This window comes from Saccopteryx bilineata, chromosome 10, assembly GCF_036850765.1.
Source record: "Saccopteryx bilineata isolate mSacBil1 chromosome 10, mSacBil1_pri_phased_curated, whole genome shotgun sequence".
Lineage (NCBI taxonomy): Eukaryota > Metazoa > Chordata > Mammalia > Chiroptera > Emballonuridae > Saccopteryx > Saccopteryx bilineata.
Window position 1 is genome coordinate 31031278 of NC_089499.1, and position 25990 is coordinate 31057267.

Here is a 25990-nt window from a genome sequence, read left to right on the forward strand (position 1 = left end):
ATTTTTTCAGGCACTGGGATTGATCAAAATTGCAAGAGCCATAACTACGACAATTGGAGTTTAAGTAAAATTTATAAGTGATTAATCCCTTCTCAACAAACTGAGATTCTGAATACGCCCCAGTTGTATTTCCCAAGAGAATAGCTTAGACAGCGATAGAGGATCCGGAGGGAAAGATTTGGGGAACAGAAGCTAACGTGCGCAAACAGAATATTGCACTTAGAAATCCTGCCGTTTCTTTTCTCATAAATTGAAGCCATTTCCCTTCCTCCCCACCCCCAAATACCAGATGGGGACTACCTGTTAATTTTCAACAAATTCGTTCCATGTCACTATCTCATGGTGATGCCTTTTAGAGCTTGTTTGTAGTATTTGATATCCTCTGGGGTTAAAAGAAAACCCCATTTCCTGAAAATTCCTGTTAAAATTGTATTTGAATGTGGAGTTGATTCTGTTGGATCTGAAATTAAAGTTTGACCTTTGAGTTTTCCACCTGCATACAAAACAAACACAAAACATAACTGCTGTAAAAATTCAGGCCACAGGCAGGCAGGACGTGGAGAAAACAGAGGGACATCAGAGTGTAAGAAGTTGTACTTCTCAAAAAGTAAAAATGTGAAAGAATAGAGAGCCAGCAGTTTGACAGATTGTTCAGTAAATGCTCATTTTATTGAAAATTATAAAAAGGTGCTTAATGCCTCTGTGCCATTAATACAATACATAAAAAGGTTACTGTCAAGATTAGTGTTCCAGTTCTGGAAATTAACTGGAGAGCTTTATGCATGACTCTATATTGACTCAGAACTTAAAGGTTTCTGTGTGTGTGTGTGTGTGTGTGTGTGTGTATGTATACACATTCTTTTTTGCATGTGCAGACATTTATCTCAGAAAACAATTATTTTAGACTTGATGCCAAAGGCATTGGCAGTGATGTGTTTTCATTTAAAGCATGGACATAACCGATATACATATATGTAACAGACAAGGTAGAGCCATGAAAATCGCCTGCTAGAATTAAACCTGTGCACGATGATCTCTCTTGCTGTCTCTCTAGAGAATTCCAATTCCAAACATACATCCCTTCCTACAGAAGAAGATATTCAGATTCCTTAGTTGAAATTAATTAGCATTCAGAAACCAGATAGCATGTTTTTGGGTATTCATGAGATCTCTGTTTGAAAAAAATGTTTTTAACTTGTAGAAATGTGTGGCAACACACAGATGGGAAGAAAAAGAAAAAAAAAACCCCTCTTTAGCAAGCACTCTGTGTAAAAGGAATATTACATTTTGCACGCTCCTGATTGCTCTGTGTAAACAGTTTTTGACATCTGTCTTTATAGTTTTCGAGGAGAGGAAGACTTTGTTAAAAGAATCATTTTTATACAGCAGTCACCATTTCAGTCTTGCTTTACCTGTATTATGAAAGCAGATGGTCTGCATGTCTTTTGAATATTTATAACTATCAAAAACAATCTCTTGCTATTCACCCTTAGGCTTATGAGATGTCAGGACTGTTCTGGTTGAAAAAAAAAAATCATCTTGGGTGTTTACAGAAAGAGGATTACATTAAGCTGAAATGACTATACATTTTCCAGTTTAATATTTGTCCATCAGCTGTTTAATCGTATTTAGATAATTGTGTAAATAAGATGTTGTAGCCTTTGCCCTCTCTGCTGATGGAGCCTGAAAGCTTCAAATATGGGTGAACCACCATTTTGTAGATTCTCTTGCTCCCTTCTCCCACCTCAGTTAAACCATCAGCAAGTCTTTAGTAAGTTTTAATCATGATCTCACAGTCCTGTTTAAAAAAGAAAAAGAAAAAAAACAGTGCACAGAAAGCCAGTGTGGAGATCACAAGCAGTACTAGGGAGTTGCTGGCTTCCGGTACCGGCTGCTTAGTTTATTAGAGTATATTGTAATATGCAAATAGCGCACCACACTCCCGGTACCCTTTAAAGATGACATGGCTTTCTCTTTTCTCCATAAGCATGCAGAGCTGGGAGGGTATTTTGGAAAACTTTTGGTATAGTGGGGGTTAACTGTTTTTTGACTGGAAGCTGAGCAATCAGAGATAACAGATTTTGCTGTGGTTGGTTGATTTGGCAGAAAAGCATGAACAGTTTTGGTTTAAATGATTGAATAACCTGATTAGCATTGTTTGGGGGTGGGTTTTTTGTTGTTGTTAAAGGCACAACAAAGCAGTTTTAAGGGTAATCAGCTCACTGCCTCCCCCCCCCTCCATCAATGAACCTCTTTTTTCCAAAGGCTTTACCTCTCTCAGAACCTCTTCGTTGGCTACAAAAATGACCAAGTAGGAGAATAAAACTATCTTCTTTTAGTTTCTGAATGTGTTGTAAATCTGTACCCCACAGTGTATGATGTCCCATTCTGGCAGGGGTGTGAAAGAATAGGACATTTTTGAAAAATTATGTAACCTCCATTGCTTCCTTGTGGGTTTGGTTTTTTTTGTTGTTTTGTTTTTTGTTTTTTTAATCTAAGTCAGGCTTTAGAAAAACTCCCCCCGCCCCCCCGTTACCTTTTCCCAATTAGAAAGGTTATAAATAATGTATTTGGCTGAAAGGAAGCTCAGCCCGTGGCAGATGGCATCGTTCTAGAGCTCCGAGGTTTCTGTGAAGATGGCATTCTTTCAGATCGGAACTTCAGCAGACTCCCAGAAAGAACCGCAGCTCTTCCTAGGGAGTAGACATGTGCTCTGTGGATCTTAGAAAAGCTTACAACTTGGCTCCTAGGATGCGAGGATCGTGTCACACTGGGGTTATGAGACCCGCAGCCAATTTCTGCCAACTTCCCAGTTCTGTTTCGCAGCACAGGAAGCTGTGGGCCTATTCATTGGTCGGTGTTGTGTGTAGTGTGTGAACTTGGGATTTACACTGACTGAGTTTTATCGGCCTGATTCCTTTATTCCCTGAACACTGACTGATGTTGTACAGAGACTGGCCACTGAATAGGGAAACTTGGGGTAATAGTTATATCTTTTTTCTGAGTCCTTTGGAAAGCTCGTATAACTAGACACTGAGACAGAGAACTGCAGTGGCATAACCTCCAAGCACCGTGACTTCTGAGACATCTGTGGAGATGCATTTTGAAGAACCCGGGCAGGGATCTCTAACAAATGAATGAAAAAAGATTCTTTAAACTAGTTTTATTGTGCAGCTGAAAGGGATGATTTTTAAAGAACCATTTAATAGTTAAGCTGCCATCACCTTTGACCTTTAAGAACAAAAAGAAGAGAAAAGGGTTTGCTGGTAGGCTGTAGTCGTGGCTCATTTTGGTGCCCTTTAATTGATCAACTAATATGTCCGCAGCCCTGTGATGAGGGCACCCCGTTCAGGAGTAAGAACCAAGGCTCTAGTGGAAAAGCAACAGCATGGCAAGTGCTTTCGTGGTTGTGTGTGTGGGATGTGTGGGGAGTCAGGAGAGGCAGATGCAGAGGTACCTGAAATATATCCTCAGGGATGAACAGCTGGTAGCTGGAAATGGGAGAGGGCACTGGCACTGGTTGATCATCCAAGTCAGGGAGGAGGTGGCATGTGTCTTCCTGATGTCAGCTACCAGGTGCAGGCCAACTTTAGAAGATAACCACCAGATTTGAATACTGCAACAAATGCAAAATACTGTTTCTCCTTGTTCCCCTTCACTTGTAACTTAATTAGTGCAATGTTCATTCTTCATAAGGACATGTATTTGACTTAAAATATATCATCTGAAAATTTACCTGATACCTTTCTGTCAATTTACCTCGTGGTCTTTGGACTGATCTGAAATGTGACTCTCTCTCTCTCTGTATATATAAATAATAAAAGCCCAGGGAGCAGGCGGAGGCAGAGGGTCATTAAGAGTAATTAACATCTCCTAAGTCTATATTTTGAATATGATGCCATTAACACAGTGCTTAGAACATACCTTCTTTTATTTATTGTCTATCCATGGGCAGATAGTATGTCTCCTCAAGTCGTCACTTTTCTAATCACTTGCCGAGTGCTTGGCACATAATAGTGAGTTCAATAAATATATGGTGAACGAATGAAAAAAATATGTGGGAATGCATGGAGTCTCAGCACAGCCCCATGGTGAGGGCGGCTACCACTGCCCTTTAGTATGGGGAATTGGGATGGAGCGGCCAGTTGGACTGGGGTCACACTACCAGTGTGTATGATGGAGCAGCCAGTTGGACTGGGGTCACACTACCAGTGTGTATGATGGAGCGGCCAGTTGGATTGGGGTCACACTACCAGTGTGTATGATGGAGCGGCCAGTTGGACTGGGGTCACACTACCAGTGTGTATGATGGAGCGGCCAGTTGGACTGAGGTCACACTACCCGTGTGTAGCACGTCTTGGACTTGGATGCAGATTTAGATGATTTTGTTTCATCAAATGAACATTTAGTATGTATTTAATATCTGCCAGGCATTTGGGATGGGAAGTAATGTGGAACCCAGATCTGTACAAACTCACAACTTAGTGTAATGTTTTTACACCGATGTCTCCTTTTGATCGACCAGAATTCCAAGCCTCTCTCCTTAAAACCATGGGTCTTGGTGTAGCCTTTGTGTGTCCCTGCCTGCCACCTTTGTAGCGTCAGAAACAGCGGGTGTTTCTTTAGCGTTTTCCAAAAATGAAGGTGATGATCCTGAATATAATCTTTAAAATGCCGTGATTCTGAAATCTCTCTTCCCTGCCCTCGAAACTCACTAGTTTCGTCAGAGACCATGCCTGAGATTTCAATAAGGATTTCACCGTGAGAAGAAAAAACAGCATCTTGCAGGGGCTGCAAGTGAAATTTACCGCATATTGTTCTAATAGAAATTGAAATGACACCAAGTTATCAGAATTATGGAATATTTCCTAGGCCCTCCCCCACCAAAGCACAGAAAGATAGAGAATCTAAAAAAGTTAATTTGGCATACATCATACCTGTGGATTAGCCTTTTGATTTTTGTCTTGCTTAGGCTAATATTTACATTAATCAGGGTTCCCTAAGCACACACCACTCAACAGAGTAGAAAGCATCTAGAATGTCACTTAAGGACAGAGCCGAACAATTTAGGGTTAAACGAGGGCAGGGGGAAGCTTTGATGATCATGCACATATGGGTATTACTTTTCACATATGGATAATAATGAACTACATAGCACTATTACATATGGGCTCTAGTTGCATAAAAATATTTCAGACTTTTTTTTCACACTATGTATTCTTCCTTTTTCCCTCATATATAAATATATATATGTTGATAAACTGAATCACATTAAATTGAAATGATCTGTTTACATTTCTGTCTTCCTAATAGATTATAGACTTCTTTACTGGCAGAGGCTCTGTCTTATCTGCCCTAGTACCAGTCAGGCACATAGTAGGTGCACAACAAAGAACAACTTTTCACGCATAGAACGATTGGCAAACTAAAGTAAATTGGATGTTTGTCAAAAACCTCAGCAAAATGTAGATACTCCAAATATTTCTAAAAATTAAGACATACGCTACATCTAAAATTTATACGGACTATTATATTAACATTTAAGAAACTGCCAAAATGTCTAGGTGTAAGAGTAATAATTTTTAAAAAATTGAACCAAAGTGGAAGAACATCAGCTGTCATCCATTTTCAGAATCACCGTTATCCATCAGCAATCTCAGTAGTTTTATTAGTGTCTGACTTTATTGATCCATTATTACAATAGAGTCAGGGTGATTGAAGCTGACGGATTGTTAACTGGATCAGGTAATCTTCTGGCTCTGGTTCTGGCAACCTTGCTAAGTATCTTTTTGTACTCTGGACTGAGGGAGGCTCTTAGTAAAATTGCGAGCTACTAGATTAATGGCAGGGCATCATGAGCCCATTAAGAATGTCTTTTTTAGAGAAATAAAATGAGAAAAGGACTATAAAGTAGAAAGTGTCAAAAAAAAAAGTCACGATTCTTCTTAGGAAAGATAGCTATGTCTTTCATAAATAATGCAACTGGCTTATTCTTCACTGCAGGTTCTTCAAAGATCCCCAAGATTTACATATTACAGGACTGTGTTCCTATTACAGAATTAACACCAGTCATGGATATTAGTAGAATCCATAATAATCAAAAGAGTTTTAAATTAGAAGTAGCTTAAAGAAGATAATATATTACTTTAAAAAATAGTTTTGTTCCCAGACTGGCTTTTCTGGTTTTTCACTGTGCCCAAACAATGTGGCCCTCTGTAAACTATTTCACCATAGATCAACTGAAGTCCAAAATGTAAGTTCTCATGTTTCTACACTTAGGAGTGGGGGATGGGTAGGTGTAGCAAAGTTTACTTATTCAACTGGAATTAATTAATTTATCTGCTACTAGAGACTATGGATGTTATGATTAAAAATAACTGTGGGCCCTGGCCAGTGGCTCAGTGGATAGAGCATCTGCCTAGTATATGGATTTCCCAGGTTTGATTCCCTGTCAGGGCACACAGAAAAAGCAACCATCTGCTTCTCTCCCCCCACTCTCTCCCTCTTTTCTCCCGCTTCTCTCCCTCTTTCTCTTCCACAGCCAGTGGTTCAGTTGGTTGGAGCATGGCCCTAGGCACTGTGGATAGCTTGGTTGGCCTGAGTGTCAGCCTCAGGTGCTGAAAATAGCAGGGTTGATTCAAGCATTGGCCCAAGACCTGGTTGCCATGTGGATCCTGGTCAGGGCACATGTGGGAATCTGCCTTACTATCTCCCCTCCTCTCACCTAAAAAAAAAAAACAACTGTGAATTAAGTCACTGAAATTGTTATAACTAAAATTTGCTAGGAAGAAGACATTCTTCTTTGTTGAAAATGAGTTTAAAAAAACAACTCCTACTAATACATCAAAATTATATCATTTTTGTCTTCATTTATATATAGTAAATTGTTGACTTTTCAGGATAAAGACAAGTAACAGAATAGGTCAGTTTTTCTTTTTTTGGTATCTTTGAGAAATATAGTAAGCATGAAATGTATATATTTAAATTTTTTATGGTTAGTTTGAAATTCATAACTCAAGCTTTACTGTAGATGAAGCAAGCACTAAAATTATAGAATGTTTTTTCTTCCAATAGAGGATCTCTGTGAATAATTTTCTCCTTCTATGTGGTCAACCTTTGAACAGCGTTAAGGCAGTTAACGAGTCTCTAATTGAAAACCAAATAATAGAATGGGAAGTGCAAGTGGTGTTTCTCAAACTTCAGTGCTCACCCAAAGACCCTGAGAATCGTGGTAAAATGCAGGTGCTGATTGACTAGGTTTGGGGTGGGGCTGAAGATTATGCATTTCTAATAAGCTTCTAGGTGATGCTGATAGTGCTGGTCCCTGGGCCATACTTGAGAAGCAAGGATGTAGAGTACAGTCACTAAAACTCAAAGCAGTGGTTCTTTATGAACAATCATAAAGTCGTCTTCACATAATTGTATTTATCTGGACCAGTGAAAGTTTGTCAGCCTAGGAACAGAAGACATTGATGGAGTTTCCATAAATACTAGAACAGAGCCTGTGGGTTTGATAGCTTTATACTGGTCTCAGTGGGCGGTTGCTTTCTACTTAAATAAGCATTTGATGATCTACCTAATGAATTTTAAGAAGTCAAGGCTTTAGGTGAAGTGTGAAACAAAACTGTATTGGTACTCGCTTGATTAAAAAAACAGTTTACACAATTGAAATCGTTTCTATGTTCCATCTTGTGCCACTATGTATTACAAATGTCTTCCCCCTCTTCACGCAGAGTATGATTTCTTCCATTGTGAACAGCACTTACTATGCAAATGTCTCAGCAGCAAAATGTCAAGAATTTGGAAGGTGGTACAAACATTTCAAGAAGACAAAAGATATGATGGGTAAGCAAAAACTGTTGCAGCAGCGGCTACATACCATTACGTGTCATTTGGGGCTTTATCAAAGTCACATCTAAAGCCAGGTCTTCTGATTGCCCAATTAGAGATCAATTTAGAGTGTTTCTTTTGAGGGTGGGGAGTGGGTATGAGTATAATGAGATAATTAAATTCAATAAATGTTTGTGTTTAAATCAGCCAAACTGACTTGGTTGTCAGACATGCAGGAAATCGAGGCGTGAGGAGGGGAGCTGTCATCTTTTAACATCTCAGTGAGGGCCTAACCAGGCCTGGAATAACTAATATTAGCTGTGATTTCCCTCACAGATAAATCCTGCGTTTATGTTGTTTTTGGTGGGGTTTTGTTTCTGTTCTTTTGTTTTTTTACTCACGAAACAGAGAAAATGCCTATTTTTACACCCAACTTTTAAGGAAATTAAATTGTATTTCTGGCTTCCACAGTTGAGATCAAGTGGTTTTTATATACCTAATCCCCTGCCCTACGCACAGGTGCTTTGGTGAGCGTCCTGCTCCACCATCCATACCAGAAAAACCACTGCATCATTTCTGAACTTTTCATTCCAATAGAGCATCCTATCTTAACATAAAACTTTAGGTCAATATTTGTTCCTTAGGCAATACATTAAAATTATTGGCAGTGTAAAACGACAGATAAAAAGTTGTCTGTTGTTCCTAAGCATTTAGATTATGACGTTTTCTCTCTTGAGTTTGTTAATGTTTGCAAAAGCAAACACTGTGGTTAAGGTTAATGTTTTAATTACTATTAATGTTTTCTTTCACATACTTGTACCCTCCAAAGGATGTATTTTAAAATAATATAGGAATGGGGTATTTAATATGCATGGCATTATGCCATGTTTTAGATCTATTTCTGTTTACTTCTATTATATTCATTTAACAACAACAACAACAACAACTTTTTCTAAAGATTTTAAGAGCAAAGATAACCTGAATTTTTGAGCGTGTTTTAGTGTTTAATATTTGACGCAAAACCATTCATCTACCCAAACAGATTCTTTGCCTTTTATAGCTTAGAGTTATAATGAAGATAATGCATCATTTTTGGAATAATTGCTTGAATTACTATTCCCTGTGAATGGCCCACTTGGGCTGATACCACTGGTAGAAACGGAAGGTTTCTTCCCCAGTCCTTAGTTATATTTTGCATATATCAGTGATTATAGCAATGTGATAAGTTCCTCTAAATATAAAACCTGAATATTTAATGAAAAGAGAAATGATGATTAAAACCCAACCAGAGTCTATGCATGGAGAATGCGGTGTGCTATTTGGAAAGACACCTATTGCCATATAGCGTATATCATGCTCAGCTTTTCCAGTCCAGAGCATCAAACCAGTCTCCTCCGTGTGGCAGCGGAGCCTCTGACACACGGAGAGCTGACTCTCAGCCAGTGCACAGGAGAGACCTAGTGAAGGGAAAAGCATTCATCTTGGGTAGGTGGTAAAAAATTGCAAAATCATGACAGTATCACCATTGTGCCAGAACAATTCCCTTGCCTCTTCCTTGAAAGGTTGTCTTTAGCATCTCGTGATAGCCATAGCTTCTTCAAGAAACATTTGGGTCTTAGCAACACTGGATAGACTGGCTTGCAATACAATAAATCGTCTGCCTCATTCTAAGAAATACTTGCAGACATACCTGCTGCTTGATAGGGTTAGAATTAAATGAAGCAAACTGTAGAGATACTCAGCCCAGGGTTCAATATGCACTCAGTTATTATTACTTATCATTATGACCACTTTCATTATTTATTATATTGATTACTTCTTTATATTCATGTCTGGGTAAGAATTGAATGTTGACAACATTTATGTCATCCTTTTTCTTTCAAACCTTGTACCTAGAGTAATAGCAGTTAATATAGAACACAAGAAAATACTTGTATATATTTTTTTATCTTGAGTTCCACATGATGTCTTTTCTTAGCTCAGCCCATTCTTGCTGATTGCCACTCAGTGAACAGCATTCTTCTGGAAGCTTTCTTAAAGTAAACACTGCTTATAAGCCACCTTGGGGTAATGAGAATGAATAATTTTTTTGGACCCCAAAACTAGTTATATAGAATTTGAAGATAATTGACTTCATGCCTTAAGTCTAAAACCACATTATAAAATCAGATCAGAAGTATTGCCCCACTTTTAAAGTTGGTGCATTTGTACAGAAGAGGCAAATGAAAACATGGCAGATTGAGTCCTGTGTTGAAATTTTCTCAGTTTAATTACACCTCCGAGGAGCCCTCGGCCTGCCGCCTCTACTTAGGCAGTGATCACAAATGCTTATCGATACCCGTCCTTGTTGGCTTAACATGATTTTGCTTTCTGTCCGTTCTAGTTGAAATGGATAGTCTTTCTGAGCTATCCCAGCAAGGTGCCAACCACGTCAACTTTGGCCAGCAGCCGGTCCCAGGGAACACAGCCGAGCAGCCTCCGTCCCCCGCGCAGCTCTCCCACGGCAGCCAGCCCTCTGTCCGGACCCCTCTTCCGAATCTGCACCCTGGGCTTGTGTCAACGCCCATCAGTCCTCAACTGGTCAACCAGCAGCTGGTGATGGCTCAGCTGCTGAACCAGCAGTATGCAGTGAACAGACTTTTAGCCCAGCAGTCCTTAAACCAACAATACTTGAACCACCCTCCCCCTGTCAGTAGATCTATGAATAAGCCTTTGGAGCAACAGGTTTCAACCAACACAGAGGTGTCTTCCGAAATCTACCAGTGGGTGCGTGATGAACTGAAACGAGCAGGAATCTCCCAGGCAGTATTTGCACGTGTGGCTTTTAACAGAACTCAGGTCAGTTTTGTTTGATTTGTTAACAGTTCTTCTCCTTTTTTGTCTCTTTCTCTTCCATCCTCTCTGTTCTAACGTTGATTCTTTTACTGGGCGCTACATCTTATCCTCTTCAAGGGATTGTATTATCTGTTCCTGATGGTGCCTAAATTTTATCATTCCCTTTCCTAACATTAACCTCCTCTACCAAGAGGAAGCGGTGTACAGATTGATTCCTTTTTTTTTTTTTTTTACAAGGACAGAAAGAGAGTCAGAGAGAGGGATAGATAGAGACAGACAGACAGGAACGGAGAGAGTTGAAAAGCATCAATCATCAGTTTTTCGTTGCAACACCTTAGTTGTTCATTGATTGCTTTCTCACATGTGCCTTGACCGCGGGCCTTCAGCAGACCAAGTAACCCCTTGCTCGAGCCAGTGACCTTGGGTCTAAGCTGGTGAGCTTTTTTTTTTGCTCAAACCAGATGAGCCCGCACTCAAGCTGGTGACCTCAGGGTCTCGAACCTGGGTCCTCCGCATCCCAGTCCGACAATCTATCCACTGTGCCACCGCCTGGTCATGCTACAGATTGATTCTGATTCAGGGCCCTCAAAAAAATAAATTAGGTATGAAAAATGTTTCAAACTGGCATTACCGGAGCTTACAGAATGGAACCATAGACAGTAGTAGCAGGCTAGAACAGTTCATGACGGTCAAGGGCACTGGCAGGATTCCAGGCTTCTAACCTACGCTCTTTCCCACGTCATCACCCATATCAAACATGAGTATATAACTGTGCCCTTTTGCAAGTCTTCTGCAACTTGAATATATCTTGGGACTCAATAGCAAGTTCTGCTATTTAATTCTAAGTAGCCATTTAGAAAAAAAAATGACTTCACAAAAAGTGATTCTTAGCTTTGTCCTCTCCCCTCTTTACATTATTGTTAATGTTCTTCCCAACCTCACTAAGAGGCCCTAGGGAAGGTTTGGTCTGCAGGCCTTAGTCTTTTATTTACCCCTTAATAAAAGGGGTAAATAAAGGTCCACACCTTCGTCCCCCTGGACCAGAGGCCTGTGAAGATACCATCATTATGGAGGGAGTGTCAGGAGGAAGGCTGATAGAAGAGACCAGAGCCCTAAGAGAATCAAGTTCTAAACGAAGTGATTCTGTTGAACTGTGAATGAGAGGATTTTTAGTTTCTTTTTTTGGAAGCGAATATGATATATATGGTGGTTATTTTTGGCCAAAGCACACTTAAAAAAAAAAAAAAGGAACCTAAAAGAACATATAACTTCGATTAGAATGAGGACATTGTGTCCTTTCAACTTGCTTGTTTTACCACTGTTCTTTCTTTTGTCAGTTTTTGGGAGCCTGACTCATACTTTCCTCTCATAATATAAGTGATTTTGTTTATTACATGATTATAAGAATAAAATCCTGGTACAAAAATAATCTGATATTAATCCCTTGTTGGCAGAGTTTCCGTACCTAGGAGAATCCCAGCTGTGACTTATTTTTGGCTTGCCTTAACTGGATTGAAAGTTGGGAGGCCTAACAAAGCCTTTAACTCAGCGTTTATTTTCAGCTTCTTTATCTGGTTTTTGTTTTGTTTTCTTATACATCATTTGTCTGATTTTAAAAGGATGATTGCAGAAGGTTATGTCGCAGGTTAAAATTGTATGATTTTACCTAGTTTCTTTCCCCCCTCCCCTCCCCTCCCCTCCCCTGCCCTCCCCTCCCCTCCCCTCTCCTCCCCTCCTTTTCAACTTAAAACTTGTGTTCATTGTTAGCCGATAAATTTAATAAGGCACCTAGATTCAGTTGGGGAGTAATTATTTTAAAAAATGGAAAAAATGAATGAATCAGAAGTCAGCCTTCCAGCTAGACACTCCTGCTTCTGGCAGCATTCTTTATTTTTTTAAGTAGCAGTAACTGCTGGTAGAGCTCAGTACTGGGCAAAAAATAGAGTTGTTGAATTGAATTAAAAGCCCACAGACAAAGGCACCATTTACATAGACACAAATGACCTACAGATTGTCTGATAAGCATTTTTAAAATTGAGCAATCTGTTAGATCTTAAAGCACTGAGGAAGAGTGTATTTTATATGATGGAGAATGACCAGAGAGTCCAGCGGAGGGAGACGCAGTGTGTGTGAGTATGTGTGTGCGTGTGCACGCGTGCGGGTGAAGTCACCGCCCCTCGGTGTCGTTTTTCTTCTCTGGGGTTCTGATGTCCCAGCCTCACTCTGAAGAGTAGACCGTTTGTCCTGCCTTTGCTTCTTCCGTTGACAAATTCCACAGATAGCCGTAGGAGTTGTTACTGGAAAAGGCAGAATTATCTTTATATGCCATATTAATCTCTCTGAAAAGATAGTCACCTCTGTCGTGAACATTTAAGGGTGACTTTATTTTTCTGAAAGTGAGAGGAGGATGAAAACCTGGTCCAGCTTGATACCACTCTCTTGATTAACAATAGCCAATTCAATTAATAATAGAAAAAGGGGCTACTAAAACAGTATTTGGAGCTCGAAAGACAGAGGGGTTTGGTTTTCTCCCTTTATACTGATAATTGGTACTCCCCAGCTGAAGTGGATGCGGGGCCATATTTGAAGCTGCCTGATGTAACTCAAGATTAATTTCCCATTTACACTGAAGTGTTCACATTTAGGGGAACTAGCGTTTGAACACGCAAGCAAGCATGCATGTATTTTTGGTGTCATACTTAAAAACCATCACATACAGACATATATGCACACGCACACACAGCTGCATTTATTGTAATGATTATACATTCATAGGAATGCATGTAGTGTGTTTGTTTCAAAGTGTATGCATTTCAGTAAAAGCAGGTGCAGAGTGAGGGTGTATGGTGTGAGTGTGGAGTACGAAAATACACATGCTAATGCATATGAATAGACAAGGAGCTCTGCAGAGTTAAATCTCACACCACACATTGTGTGCACTTATTACAATGTGCAATTCCAACTCCTGGTTTCAGAAAATTAATGTAAAATATGTCCGTACAAATGCAAAGTTAGATGACAGGATCAGATAAAGACACTGATACCCTATATATACCGTATGTTAAAACAGTATAATAGATAAATGCTGTTATGACGAGAAAATTTTAGTCATTGACAGCTCTCTATAACTTTACAATCTGAATTTCATGTTTTAACGCTTAATTGCAGAATTTTCTCATCATCTTAATTGGGTCTCCTAAATTAAATCATACCCCTCTCTTAAGACTTTCAGACATGACTGTTTTTCTTTTTTTTTTTAAGTCTACCTTTTCTGAAAATTTATGGTGAAATTTTTATAATTACTTGTTTTAAGGACTTTCCCCCCTTTTGAATGGATGGGCATATGTTCTTTAATTGCTACTGAAGACACCAGCTTTTAGAATATGTCATTCATTCAGTTATTCCTACTTGATGTCTTTTTAATGGAAACCTACAGCTAAAAATAATTGCCAGAGCTTCTAGATTTACACTTTTCAGTTCACTTCTCTGTGTCACTGCCATTTAAAGGTTGTGATAGAAGAAAATATATTCTTTAGTGCCTTTTTATAAATAAAACCCGGAGTTTAACCCTGATCCCATCCTGTGGCTTTTTTTTTTTTTTCCATTTTTGCTCCCCCCTCCCCCTGTCTTTGGCACACTTTATTTTCCAGTAAAATAAAGAATGAAGATGGATTATTCAGAACTGATAACAGTAATGGACCATCATGTAATGTTTTATTGAATTTGAGTTCTGTAAATTATGTGGTGGAGAGAAATTTGCCTGCTTAAGTATAAGAGAGATTGCTACTGTGTTTCTATAATTCTTCACGGCGTAATTTAAGAAAAGTCCACTATCCACATCACTATTGAATAAAAGTAAAAAGGTGCTATTAACCCCACCGTGACAGCTCTCGTTCAGCCTCCCCAAATGACAGAGATAAATGTGTCTGCTTATAACTTAACTTGGCGGAAGTCCAGCATAGTAGGTGGAGTTTGAAAATGGTCTTTCACCTGGACGTGTGATTAAAAATTCACCAAACCGCAGAGACTGGTAGCCTTGAAGAATACGTATTTTCTTTTTAGTAGGGAGGTTTTATCAAATCATATTTTCCTCCTGAGGGCTTTGAAGTTCCATGAAACTGATAAAATCTATTTGAATCAGTGATTATGATCAAAGAGGAGACAAATGGGAGGCCAGACAGGCTCTTGTTCAGAGTAGCAGTCTCTTTCGCTTATCTGCCCTTTTAAAGAATTCATAATTAGCATTTGGAAGTACTGATAATATTTATTGAAGGCTTTTTCTTTCTTTTACAATTGCTAATGAATTTTACTTGTAATGACTTGTAAACTCTTTTTGGTATGTCATAAAGGTTTAGGAATTCATCAGTAAGTTCACTCTAAATGAAAAAATTAGAATTCTCACTTAACCGCCATGTAATGCCAAGGAAAAAACATTATATGTTTTCATAGGCAGAGGACATGACAAATTGTTTGAAGCTGCAAAGTCCCAATGAAAAGCAGCTTCTCGTTTCCGATAAAATTAATATTTATGAGGTGTACAAGGTGCTGGAAACCTACTACATAACATACCATTCTTGAGTTCTTTTTAGAAATAAGAATGGCTAATGATTTTGTTCAATTTCCTTCAACAATTTTATTGAGCACCTATGGTGCACAATATTGACAAGATATTTTAGTCTGGGTGTTCCAGCATAGTCTTTGAAATAGCAAATAAGGTTCATACCATATTGTTTTATAGCATGAAGAATTTTTGGTATGAGATCCCTCTTACTGTCCTTTACAGCAGTGGTCCCCAACCCCCGGGCTGCAGACCAATACTGGTCCGTGGGCCATTTGGTACCGGTCTGCAGAGAAAGAATAAATAACTTACATTGTTTCCGTTTTATTTATATTTAAGTCTGATTTTTTATTTTTTAAAAATGATCAGATTCCCTCTGTTACATCCATCTAAGACTCACTCTTGATGCTTGTCTTGGTCATGTGATACATTTATCCGTCCCACCCTAAAGGCCGATCCGTGAAAATATTTTCTAACATTAAACTGGTCCGTGGCCCAAAAAAGGTTGGGGCCACTGCTTTACAGGGAAGTTACTACAAATGACCTTGATCTAAGTTAGTGAACTATATTTTTGACTATGGAGACATGGGAAACGGGCCACATACAACTTTAATCCATAAATGCAGCTATTTAAGGTAACAACCTGAACCTGAACAGGACCAAAACATTTGTTCCCATATCCGGATTCTAATAGCAGCCATTTTGCATCCAGAATTATTCCCAAGTGACATGACTTTTTTTTTTTTTTTTTTGGTAATTAACACATTCTAATCAAAACATTTTCTAACAATATTTTCAAGCATTTCCACCAGGGGGCACTCCCCTCATTGAAAGCCTGGGCCAAAAAAAAAAAAGAAAGAAAGAAAGAAAAAAACCACCTAAGGTTTCTAAAACACCTGAGATGTCTACACTAGCTGCTTTAGAGCTCTGAGTGTTCCAGGATTTGAAATACAGCTTTAGACCTTCCACATGTTACAAGCAGAACGACTAACTGCACTTGCTCCAGTCAGATAATTAGTTGGGAATAAAATGTTTTGCCCCTGAAATACCTGACATGCTCAAATGGGAAGTCATACCAACATCAAAATAATGAGTAGAGATAAATTTCTAAATTCTCTCCCAAGTGACCTATCTTCTATTTAAATCCATAGAAGGATGTCTTGGTTTCATGTTAGCAAAACTTACTGGAGTATTAATATGTATTTTTTCAAGTGTTTGCTTTTCTCACTATAGTTCTCTGCTGTCAGGGGAAACATTTTTAATAGAAAGAAATGATATTTTATTTGAGATTTATAAATGTCTAATTTCAGGTTTTTCAATCCTCAGTATGTATAGGATCCCTTTTGACCTAATCAATTTTTTTAAAATTACTGAACACTTGGTATACATAAGCATCTTACAAAGTGCCACAGTAACTTTTCATTGAAGGCTCACCTTGAGTAAATTATTACCATTAGACTTGACCCATAGCACAGCTTGTTCCTAAGTTTCTATCACCCATTTGCAATTTTTTCCTTTTGTGGTCTGAATACACATAATTTATCCACTTAGTAAATATTTATCAAACACTTACATAGTAGGGATTGTTCTGGGATACCAGAAATAAATGTTAGAACCTTCAATTCAAGGAATTGATGACATTTTATTTATTATACTGTATGTTTCTATCTCTCCATTTCTGTCTAGTTAATATATACTACTTTTCCCCAGCGCCTCTTTTAATACATAACATTTGATAGGGAAGAGTAGAGAGCATGGATTATCTTTCACACCTATTTTCAAACATGTTTTTGAGACCTGTATTTTTCAGTTTCAATGTGACACTTCAGCACAGTCAATCTAATTAGTTGGCCTTGTGCAAATTAAATAGCTGGGTGATTGACTGCCTGTTGGACTGAATCTTAGTTAAACTGACTGGATGTTTTGCTGTTGCATAAACTCAGTTGCAACATTACTTGTCAGAATTATGGATGAAACGACGCATATGCTTCATTCTTCAGTTACATGTTTTACAGTGAAACTGGAGTTCAGGTCCAGTGTCCAGACGAAGTTTTCACAGACCAAGTGAGAGATTCAAGTTTACTCTTAAGCCCCTTGAGATTATTGGAGGTTCTTTTTAAATAGCAACCTATAAATAATTTTTTAAAGTGGCCAGTGCTTTTAGACTGTCTACACCTATCTGTTATACATATTTGGGCAATGTGGTATTATTGGAAAACTAAGTTTGCACTTTTAGGAAACTGTGAAAAAACCCAAATGTTTTCATCTTTGGGGTTTAATTATTTTGCCATGACACTTCACCCGCCTTTCCCCAAATGTACGCTTTCACCCTTTCTGCATAGTTGTTGGAAAGTGGAATTTGCAAACTAGACAGAGATCCTGACATTTTGTTTTGAGCTGTATTGTGTTAGAAAGCCAACGTGCTTTGGCCTTCTAGGCATTGCTTCCTGTACGGAATTGAAGAGGTAAGAGCTGCTGAGCCTCCATCAAATGGACAGAAAAAAAAATTCTAATCCTTCTATTTCATCTATTCCCTAAAAATTGGGGAAAACCACCCATTTTTAAAAGCATTTTTTCAAAAGAGAAATGCTCTGTCATTTGGGGAGAGAAATACCTTAAAGGAATTTACAAATAGTGGTTTTTAAATTTCTTCTAGTACAAATACATACTTTCATTCCTCAAGAAATTTGATAATTATGCAATTGGATAGTATTCTTTTCCTCCGCATGTTATTGTGGGTTTTTGAAATGTGGAAAGGGGGTCACATATTTCAGATTTAATCTATGATTCTGAAGTTCAACATTTTAACCTGTCCCCCAGCGGGTACAGTATAGCAAGATAGTAGTTAGGATCATTGGGGTTGTCAGTATAGTTTCCTTAAATGGTAAATAGAAAGACTCACTCGTCATTGACTGACAATTTGAAAATGAAGGAATAAAAAAATATTGCCTGGGAAAAAAAACATAGCTTAAATCTCAGACGGAGCTTCCTTAACGTTCTTTTTCTAATGTGCTGCAGTTCATTTTCTATGAAAGTTTTGTTTCTCCCGAAATAGCTTTGTATCTTTACAGATCGGACTGTTGGCATTCCACTGCCTTTGTCTAGGCAGCCCGAGAACAACTCTACAGTTCAGTGCTGTCGTATTATGAGCATTTCATTTATTCTTAACTTCTCCCGATCGTCTCTCTGTGAAAGATTTCATGGCAAGTTAAGTTACTCAAAGGAAGGAGACCAATTAGGCAGTTTCAGTTTGTGTTCTATGTAAAGCAGATGCTTAATAAAATTAAGAATACAATTGAGGCTCTCTTCTCTACCACTTCAGTTGTAACTAATCTATTCCTACGTAGAATTAACGCTCCTGACTGTTCCTTTTCTAGACAGAGTGGAGAAGAAAAGGGAGGGATCACCGCTGGCTGGGCCGAGCCCCAGGGAGCAAGTTCACTCACCCTGTCTGTGCCTTTCTTTCCCTGCAGGGCTTGCTTTCAGAAATTCTCCGGAAGGAAGAGGACCCCAAGACTGCATCCCAGTCCTTGCTGGTAAACCTGCGGGCTATGCAGAATTTCTTGCAGTTACCAGAAGCGGAAAGAGATCGCATTTACCAGGATGAAAGGGAAAGGAGTTTGAATGCTGCCTCTGCTATGGGCCCTGCCCCTCTGATAAGCACACCGCCCAGCCGCCCTCCTCAGGTGAAATCTGCTTGCCCCCTTCCTTACCCGTCTTCTTTGGCTTAAAAAAAAAAATGTCTGATGAAGAATCTCAACAAGAAATTAGAAAGATAGATGGACAGATTTAAAAAAATAAAAATATATAGAGTTGCTTGGGGAGAATTGGTTCCAAAGCATTAATTATGGTATAAAAAAAACAATAAGCTACGAATTAGGGGACAAGACCATTGCTTTGTATTGCTGCTTCTTTGGAGTTCTTCTGGGGTAAAAACTAGTCTTGAAATGGGCTCTTTGTCTCTCTTACCATGAAGTAAAGAAGTATTGTAAACTGGAAAGGAAAATAGTAACAGTCAATTTTATCCCTGCGAGTTTTAAGATCTGCCATTGGAATGGTAAATAAATAAATAATCCTATTTGTATTTATGCTTTCCAATACTAACTGCAGCTGGTACCAATTACACATCATCTCGTTTGAAATCCTTCATAATTAAGTTTAATACAATCCTTGAAGGCAGCTTTAAATGGAGCTGATAAGGAATTCCACCCATATTCCCAGAAATGGGCACATTTTCTATTTTCCAAATCTTTACATGTTTTTAGGAGGGACCAAAGTCACCTTCCATCTGTATTGTTTTTTGTTGTTTTTTAAATCAAGTTTAAAAGGTAGCCTTTGTAACTATTATGAGAATTCAAGAAGTTCATTTCCAGTACAAACAGGTACAGGATATCCACTGATGGTGGATGAGACTTACAGCCCACAAGCAAGTATTTTTCTTACATACATCATTTGTGGTGTGTACAGATCTTAAAAATAAGGTCAGCTAAAACTGGATGAAAAGAAGAATAGAATATAAGTTTAAAATATTTATGTAATATAATGCCATGATGAAATTATATCTTGATATTAATTTCTTTTCATTAATAGTAATAATAAATTCCTGAATAGAGAATTACAGACTAAAAATGGAACTGCTACAGATACTCCCTAAGTAGGGAATAGATGTCAGACTTAGCCACTTGTTGAGGGTCTCAAACTATATTATATTTTATATATATTGTGATGTTCTGAAATGATTATTTTTTAGGAATGTCATAAAAGTCCATTTTCTCCCTTTTATTTAATGAAAATCAATATAGGTCTTGATGTCTATAAGAGCAGACGATAAAGAAGTCCTTACTGTAATTGTGAATAAGAAAAGTCAAATTCCTTTAGCAGAGAAGAATGGCAGTTATTGAATTTCATCTGTAAAGCTTTCTATAAAATTTTTCTTAAGAAAAAAAATGAGGAACTCTTTATGTAATTATATCATTTTTATTTTAAGAATGACTAAGCAAAAAATACTGTACTGTGGACTTGGTTTAATACTTAGTGCAGGGGTTTCCAAACTATGGCCCGCGGGTCGCATGCAGCCCCCTGAGGCCATTTATCCAGCCCCCGCCACACTTCCGGAAAGGGCACCTCTTTCATTGGTGGTCAGTGAGAGGAGCATAGTTCCCATTGAAATACTGGTCAGTTTGTTGATTTAAATTTACTTGTTCTTTATTTTAAATATTGCATTTGTTCCCGTTTTGTTTTTTGACTTTAAAATAAGATATGTGCAGTGTGCATAGGGATTTGTTCATAGTTTTTTTTATAGTCTGGCCCTCCAACGGTCTGAGGGACAGTGAACTGGCCCCCTGTGTAAAAAGTTTGGGGACCCCTGACTTAGTGTATGGTGTTTAGAATTAATACACACTCCCATTAGTTAACTTTCTGTCTGTTATCATCGCGAAAAGGCCTCTGAGCATAGTTATCTAACTTATCACTTGAACTGCAATACCAACAAAAGACTGGCTTACTTAGGACCCATATGAACCTCAGCATTTAGCTTCCTTCTTTAAAAAACAAAAATTGTTCAAATGTTTGACTTAGTGATTCTTTTTTTTTTTTCTTTTTTTTTTTTTCTGAAGCTGGAAACGGGGAGAGACAGACAGACTCCCGCATGCGCCCGACCAGGATCCACCCGGCACGCCCACCAGGGGCGATGCTCTGCCCACCAGGGGGCGATGCTCTGCCCCTCCGGGGCGTCGCTCTGCCGTGACCAGAGCCACTCTAGTACCTGGGGCAGAGGCCAAGGAGCCATCCCCAGCGCCCAGGCCATCTTTGCTCCAATGGAGCCTTGGCTGCGGGAGGGGAAGGGAGAGACAGAGAGGAAGGAGGGCGGGGTGGGGGGTGGGGGGTGGAGAAGCAAATGGGCACTTCTATGTGCCCTGGCCGGGAATCGAACCCGGGTCCCCCGCACGCCAGGCCGACGCTCTACCGCTGAGCCAACCGGCCAGGGCGACTTAGTGATTCTTAATACAGCGTTTATTTTATAATTTTCTAGGATTTTAATGCTTCTGTTTTTCAAGTATGATTCTGCTAACCTTAGTCATCAAGTTTATTTCTTTAGGCAAAGATTAATTCTTAAGGAATATTTTTTATATACGATTAAGATATTCTTGAGTAGCTTTCAGATGTATATACAATATATCAGATAGATATATGTCTAAATGCTCTGTTGATACATTGCAACAGAAAATATAATTTATTTTGGCCTGAATCATTAACTGATTGAGCCACCTTTAGCAATATTAAGGGTTGAAACCAAGCCCTTAGCAAGGATATTCAGACAATGATGAGCATATAATGTATGTGGATACTGTAGATTTTTAGTGAACCTCTTTCAGAGGAAAAAAAATGTTTCTATTAATGCAATCTAACCATATTTTGAAATGATTACCTGATATATGTGTATAATTTTATTTCATTGCTATAATATAAATCTTTACAGTATCTTATTTGCCCCACTGAGAATTCTTTTGCATTATTTAATATTATTATAATGGAGCTCCCAACTAGTTTGTTCACCTCTTACCCTTTAATAATGATTCAGTGAATTAAATATTAAGAAAAAATAAAAAAAATTTTATTATCAATTTTAGAGAGAGAGAGAGAAACAGCAATTTGTTGTTCCACTTATTTATGCATTCTTTGGTTGATTCTTACCTGTGCCCTGACCAGGGCTCAAACATACAACCTTTGCATATTGGGACAACACTCTAACTAGCTGAGCTACCCAGCCAGGGCTAGAAATTTTAATGGATTAAAAGCATTGTAAATTTAAAATGAATATTTTAGATTTTGAAAAAGATGTGTTATATATAGAACAGTTCAATTGGTACTGTTTTGCAACAGTTGAAATCCAGTGCTTAAGCTGGAACCAGTAAACCACATGTTAGGTTTTAATATGCTTATTACAAATGATGTAAATAGAAGTGGGGGAGAGGATAAAACCACAAATAAAGAAACAATAAAAATTTTGCCTTTTATTTTTTTTAATTTTAAAACAAATTTTAGTGAGAGGAGGGGAGGCAGAGACAAACTCCCGCATGCGCCCCGACAGTATCCACCTGTCAATCCCACCAGGGGGCGATGCTCTGCCTATTGGGCCCTTGCTCTGATGCAACAGGAGCCATTTTAGCACCTGAGGCTGAGGCCATGGAGCCATCCTCAGCGCCCGGGCCAACTCACTCTAATTGAGCCTTGGCTGCAGGAGGGGAGGAGAAGAGAGAGAGAAGAGAGAGGGGGAGGCATGAAGAAGCAAATGGACACTTCCCCTGTGTGCCCTGACTGGGAATTGAACCCAGGACATCCACGTGCAGGCTGAGGCTGTACCACTGAGCCAACATGCCAGGGCCAAAATTTTGTCTTTTTTAACTTTACATTTTGTTAGAGAGGAGTCGTTTGTGAAATTAACATGCATTTCATTTCCCCCCAAATGAAGAGATTTGAAATACATAGTGAGATAAATCATGCATGGGCTTGGGTTAAAACCCAACCCTGATTTCTTTCCTAAGGACTGCATGCTTTAGGCGTGAGAGATTGGACCCTTTTCCAGCTCCTTCTGTAGAGTTTAGGTCAGTGTTTTTTAACTGCCAGTCCATGGCAGAAATTTTGTGCCAATCCACGAAAGAGTAACCACCCTGATGTTGTATGAGGATTACAGACCCAGTGATCTTAGCTGAATTTGCTTATGCTCAGGGTGATCTCTACCTGAGCGGTCCCTGAAATAATTCTTCTATTTTCACCAGTCCACAGTGTTAAAAAGGTGAAAACCACTGGGTTAGGTCTTATTCCTGGTTTGTACCAGACCAAGACCCTAAACTGTTGAGGGAACCCATCAGATTCTAAATCATCCTCAAGAAAGGGACTTCCCTGGTCTTAGTCAAATCCCAGGTTCTATTTTTAGGAATATTTCCCCTGGATACACGCAGCCAGACCAGCCTCAGGAATCACCAAAGCTCTGGGCTGGCCCTGCTGAGGGGAGGTGCGTCTTCTGCACGCCTGTCCCTTGTGATTCAGTAGGGCAGCCGTGCTGTGAATGGCTTCTTGCTGGGACAGTAGGCTCTGGCCCTGACCTGCTTACTGACAGCATATTTTTACAACTTGACATACTAATTCAAGTAATAAGATTACCTTACAGTTGATAATGGTTCACAGTTTTCTCAGCACCTACATGTACAATTAATTCATTGAATCCTCAGACCGACTTTTTCCTAGTAGAAAAGTGAGAAAACCAAGTCTTAAGTTTAGTCAGAGTTTTCCAATGCCCTGTAAATTCTGTTGCTCTTCCCCTTAACTCAAGCCACCTGCTCAAAATATAAACGAACATGATAGCAAAAGGGTAAATGAAACTTGGGATCTTTTTCTGTTTTTCTGAGAGGATGGGAGGTTTTATTGTTAGATCAGGAAGATAAAGACACACAAGAACGAGCTCTTGATAGAAAACATTGAATGTTTGACACATGACCTCTGGGTATTTCTGAGATTGTGGAGGAAGTTGCCCCTTAACTTTGGTTGTATGAGAACATCTGGGAGCATCCAATCCCTCCAAACTCCATAGTCTTAAAAGTTTCTTTCTGATTATGGTTAGCGATTTTCCAGATGAGTTTTTTTTAGAGGCATCTTATTAATAATAATTAATGATTATTTTCTGGGAATTGTCTGTTCCACATAACAAATCAGTGTTAAGCTGATTTCTATTTGAGTGTGTGCTTATTCTAGTTTTATTTGTGTGTTTTTAATATATGTGACTTTTAGAGGTCAATTAGCAATTTGTTTTCATAAGGACTATCGGAAAGCCTATAATTATCAAATGATAACTTTCACATTAGTTATATGATTTTTGTCTTTAAGGTTTTACACTTCCTTATGTACTTCTTTAGTTTCTCCTAAAGGTAGATGTGCTATTTTATGCTTTAGAAAATGTGCGAAGTTCATATGAGCAATATATCATTAATTTAATTTGGTAGCTGCACCCTTCTGTCTCTACAACAACTTATATACTATAATGGAACATAGGTCCAGCTATGGGCAGAAGCTTAATACACGATTAAAATTTTATATGTTATGAATTCCTTGACCAGCATTATTTTAAGATCTTATTTATGTGCTTGTAAAATGTTTCCCATTAATAGTCATCTTTTACAAGCTAGAGGACTTGGACAAGATTTAATATTGTTTCTATAACCATAATACTCCAGATAGTTGATAATGTGGACTATATTCCACCAACAGTAAGAATGTGACTTAAAACAATACATTTCTCGCATAACATTACTGAGAAGACATTGATAGTTTACATACCTAGGAAAATAAATTTAGACTGCTTTGTAAAATTAATGATAAAGTCATTTACTACAAAGAGCAGGTCCAGAATGACTTAAAAAATAAGAATTTTTCTAAATAAAGGAGTCCCCTGTAACATGATCTCAGTGTAGTTGTTGCAGTGATTTCTAAGACAAGCATTAGTATCAAACAGACTTCAGTTGAACTCTCAGCCTTGCCCATGGACAAATTTCTTAAAACCTCTTTGTTTTAAAAGCATCTTCTCAATTTCTAAATAGGGCAGTAATAGTGCCTCCTCAGGGCTATTGGGCAGGTTAGAGTTAATGTACGTTAACACTCTGCCTTCCACATAATAAGCAACTAATAAATATTAGCATTTGTTAGTATCGTAATTATTAGTAAAACTACCTCAAACTGTGTGTGTGTGTGTGTGTGTGTGTGTGCTGTGATCTTGCAGGTAATTGATACTGCTTCAAGGAATAGCATATTCACCAATGAGGACGATAGTAGAGTGCATTTAGTGTGGTATACACGTCGTATGTAGTACATATGTAGTATGTACAGTTCAGATCCAATAATACATGAAGAAATAAAATAGAACTTGCATGGAAAATGTGTGTTCTGCTGCACAGTTTTAGCGAATAAAAGCAGACCCAACTGCACCCTAACCCCATGTGGGCAGGTACATAGGAGAAGCTCCAGTCTTAACAACATCGCCGGCGCCGTGGTAATGACGGAGTAGTACACACTACCTTGATAAAAGCTATTCGGAAAGCAACTGCATTTATTTTACCTCCTGTGCTATTTGTGGAGAAGGGGCTGAAGAGGAGTTTGTTTTGCCTGGAATGAACTACTTTATGAATTTTAATGTGTGCTATAATATTAAAAGCTAAACCAGGATTAAAGAAGATTTTTTTTGTACTAAGCTAAAATAGTACTTAGTAGAGTGAGGTATAAAAGATTTTTGTTTCCATTTTTACCTGGGGAAAAATTCAGCTTTCATATTTTTGAAAAGCTGTCCAAGTCAGTTCCCCTTAAGCAATAGCTTGTGTTTAGGAAAAAATGTGATTCCAGAATTCTAATAGCTTATCTCTGATAAGATGCGTATCTGAGCCAACAAGATGATAAAGAACTTTTCTAAATCTTTTTAAAATGAATAATCCAGTTTCTTAATTTGTATTTTTAAAGTTGGTGCTCTTGCTTCCTTTTTTAAATTTTTTAAGGTTTCCTGTATACTTATATCCCACCTTTATTTTGTGTTGGCTACTAAGAAATCATCACTTGATTTTTTTTTCATGATCTGAAATTCTTGCTTTTTGACCCAGGTTGTAATTGCTGTAAAAAATACCCAAAGAAATTTTTAGAAACAAAATCACATCATTGAGACAAATGATTATAGCTTACCTGGAGGATAAATTATTAAACATAATTTTTACAAAAGAATGCAAATTA

General features: G+C 38.3%; 1 protein-coding gene across 5 annotated transcripts in view; it reads left to right on the forward strand.

Moving 5' to 3' along the window:
• SATB1 (SATB homeobox 1) overlaps nucleotides 1–25990 on the forward strand; it is a 104883-nt gene that overhangs the window by 41922 nt on the left and 36971 nt on the right. For all 5 annotated transcript variants that reach the window (XM_066244281.1, XM_066244282.1, XM_066244283.1 and 2 more), the window contains exons 6-8: nucleotides 7734–7845; nucleotides 10214–10668; nucleotides 18697–18909. In XM_066244281.1, coding sequence (XP_066100378.1) covers nucleotides 7734–7845; nucleotides 10214–10668; nucleotides 18697–18909 — 780 coding nt within the window. The remainder of the gene's footprint in view (nucleotides 1–7733; nucleotides 7846–10213; nucleotides 10669–18696; nucleotides 18910–25990) is intronic.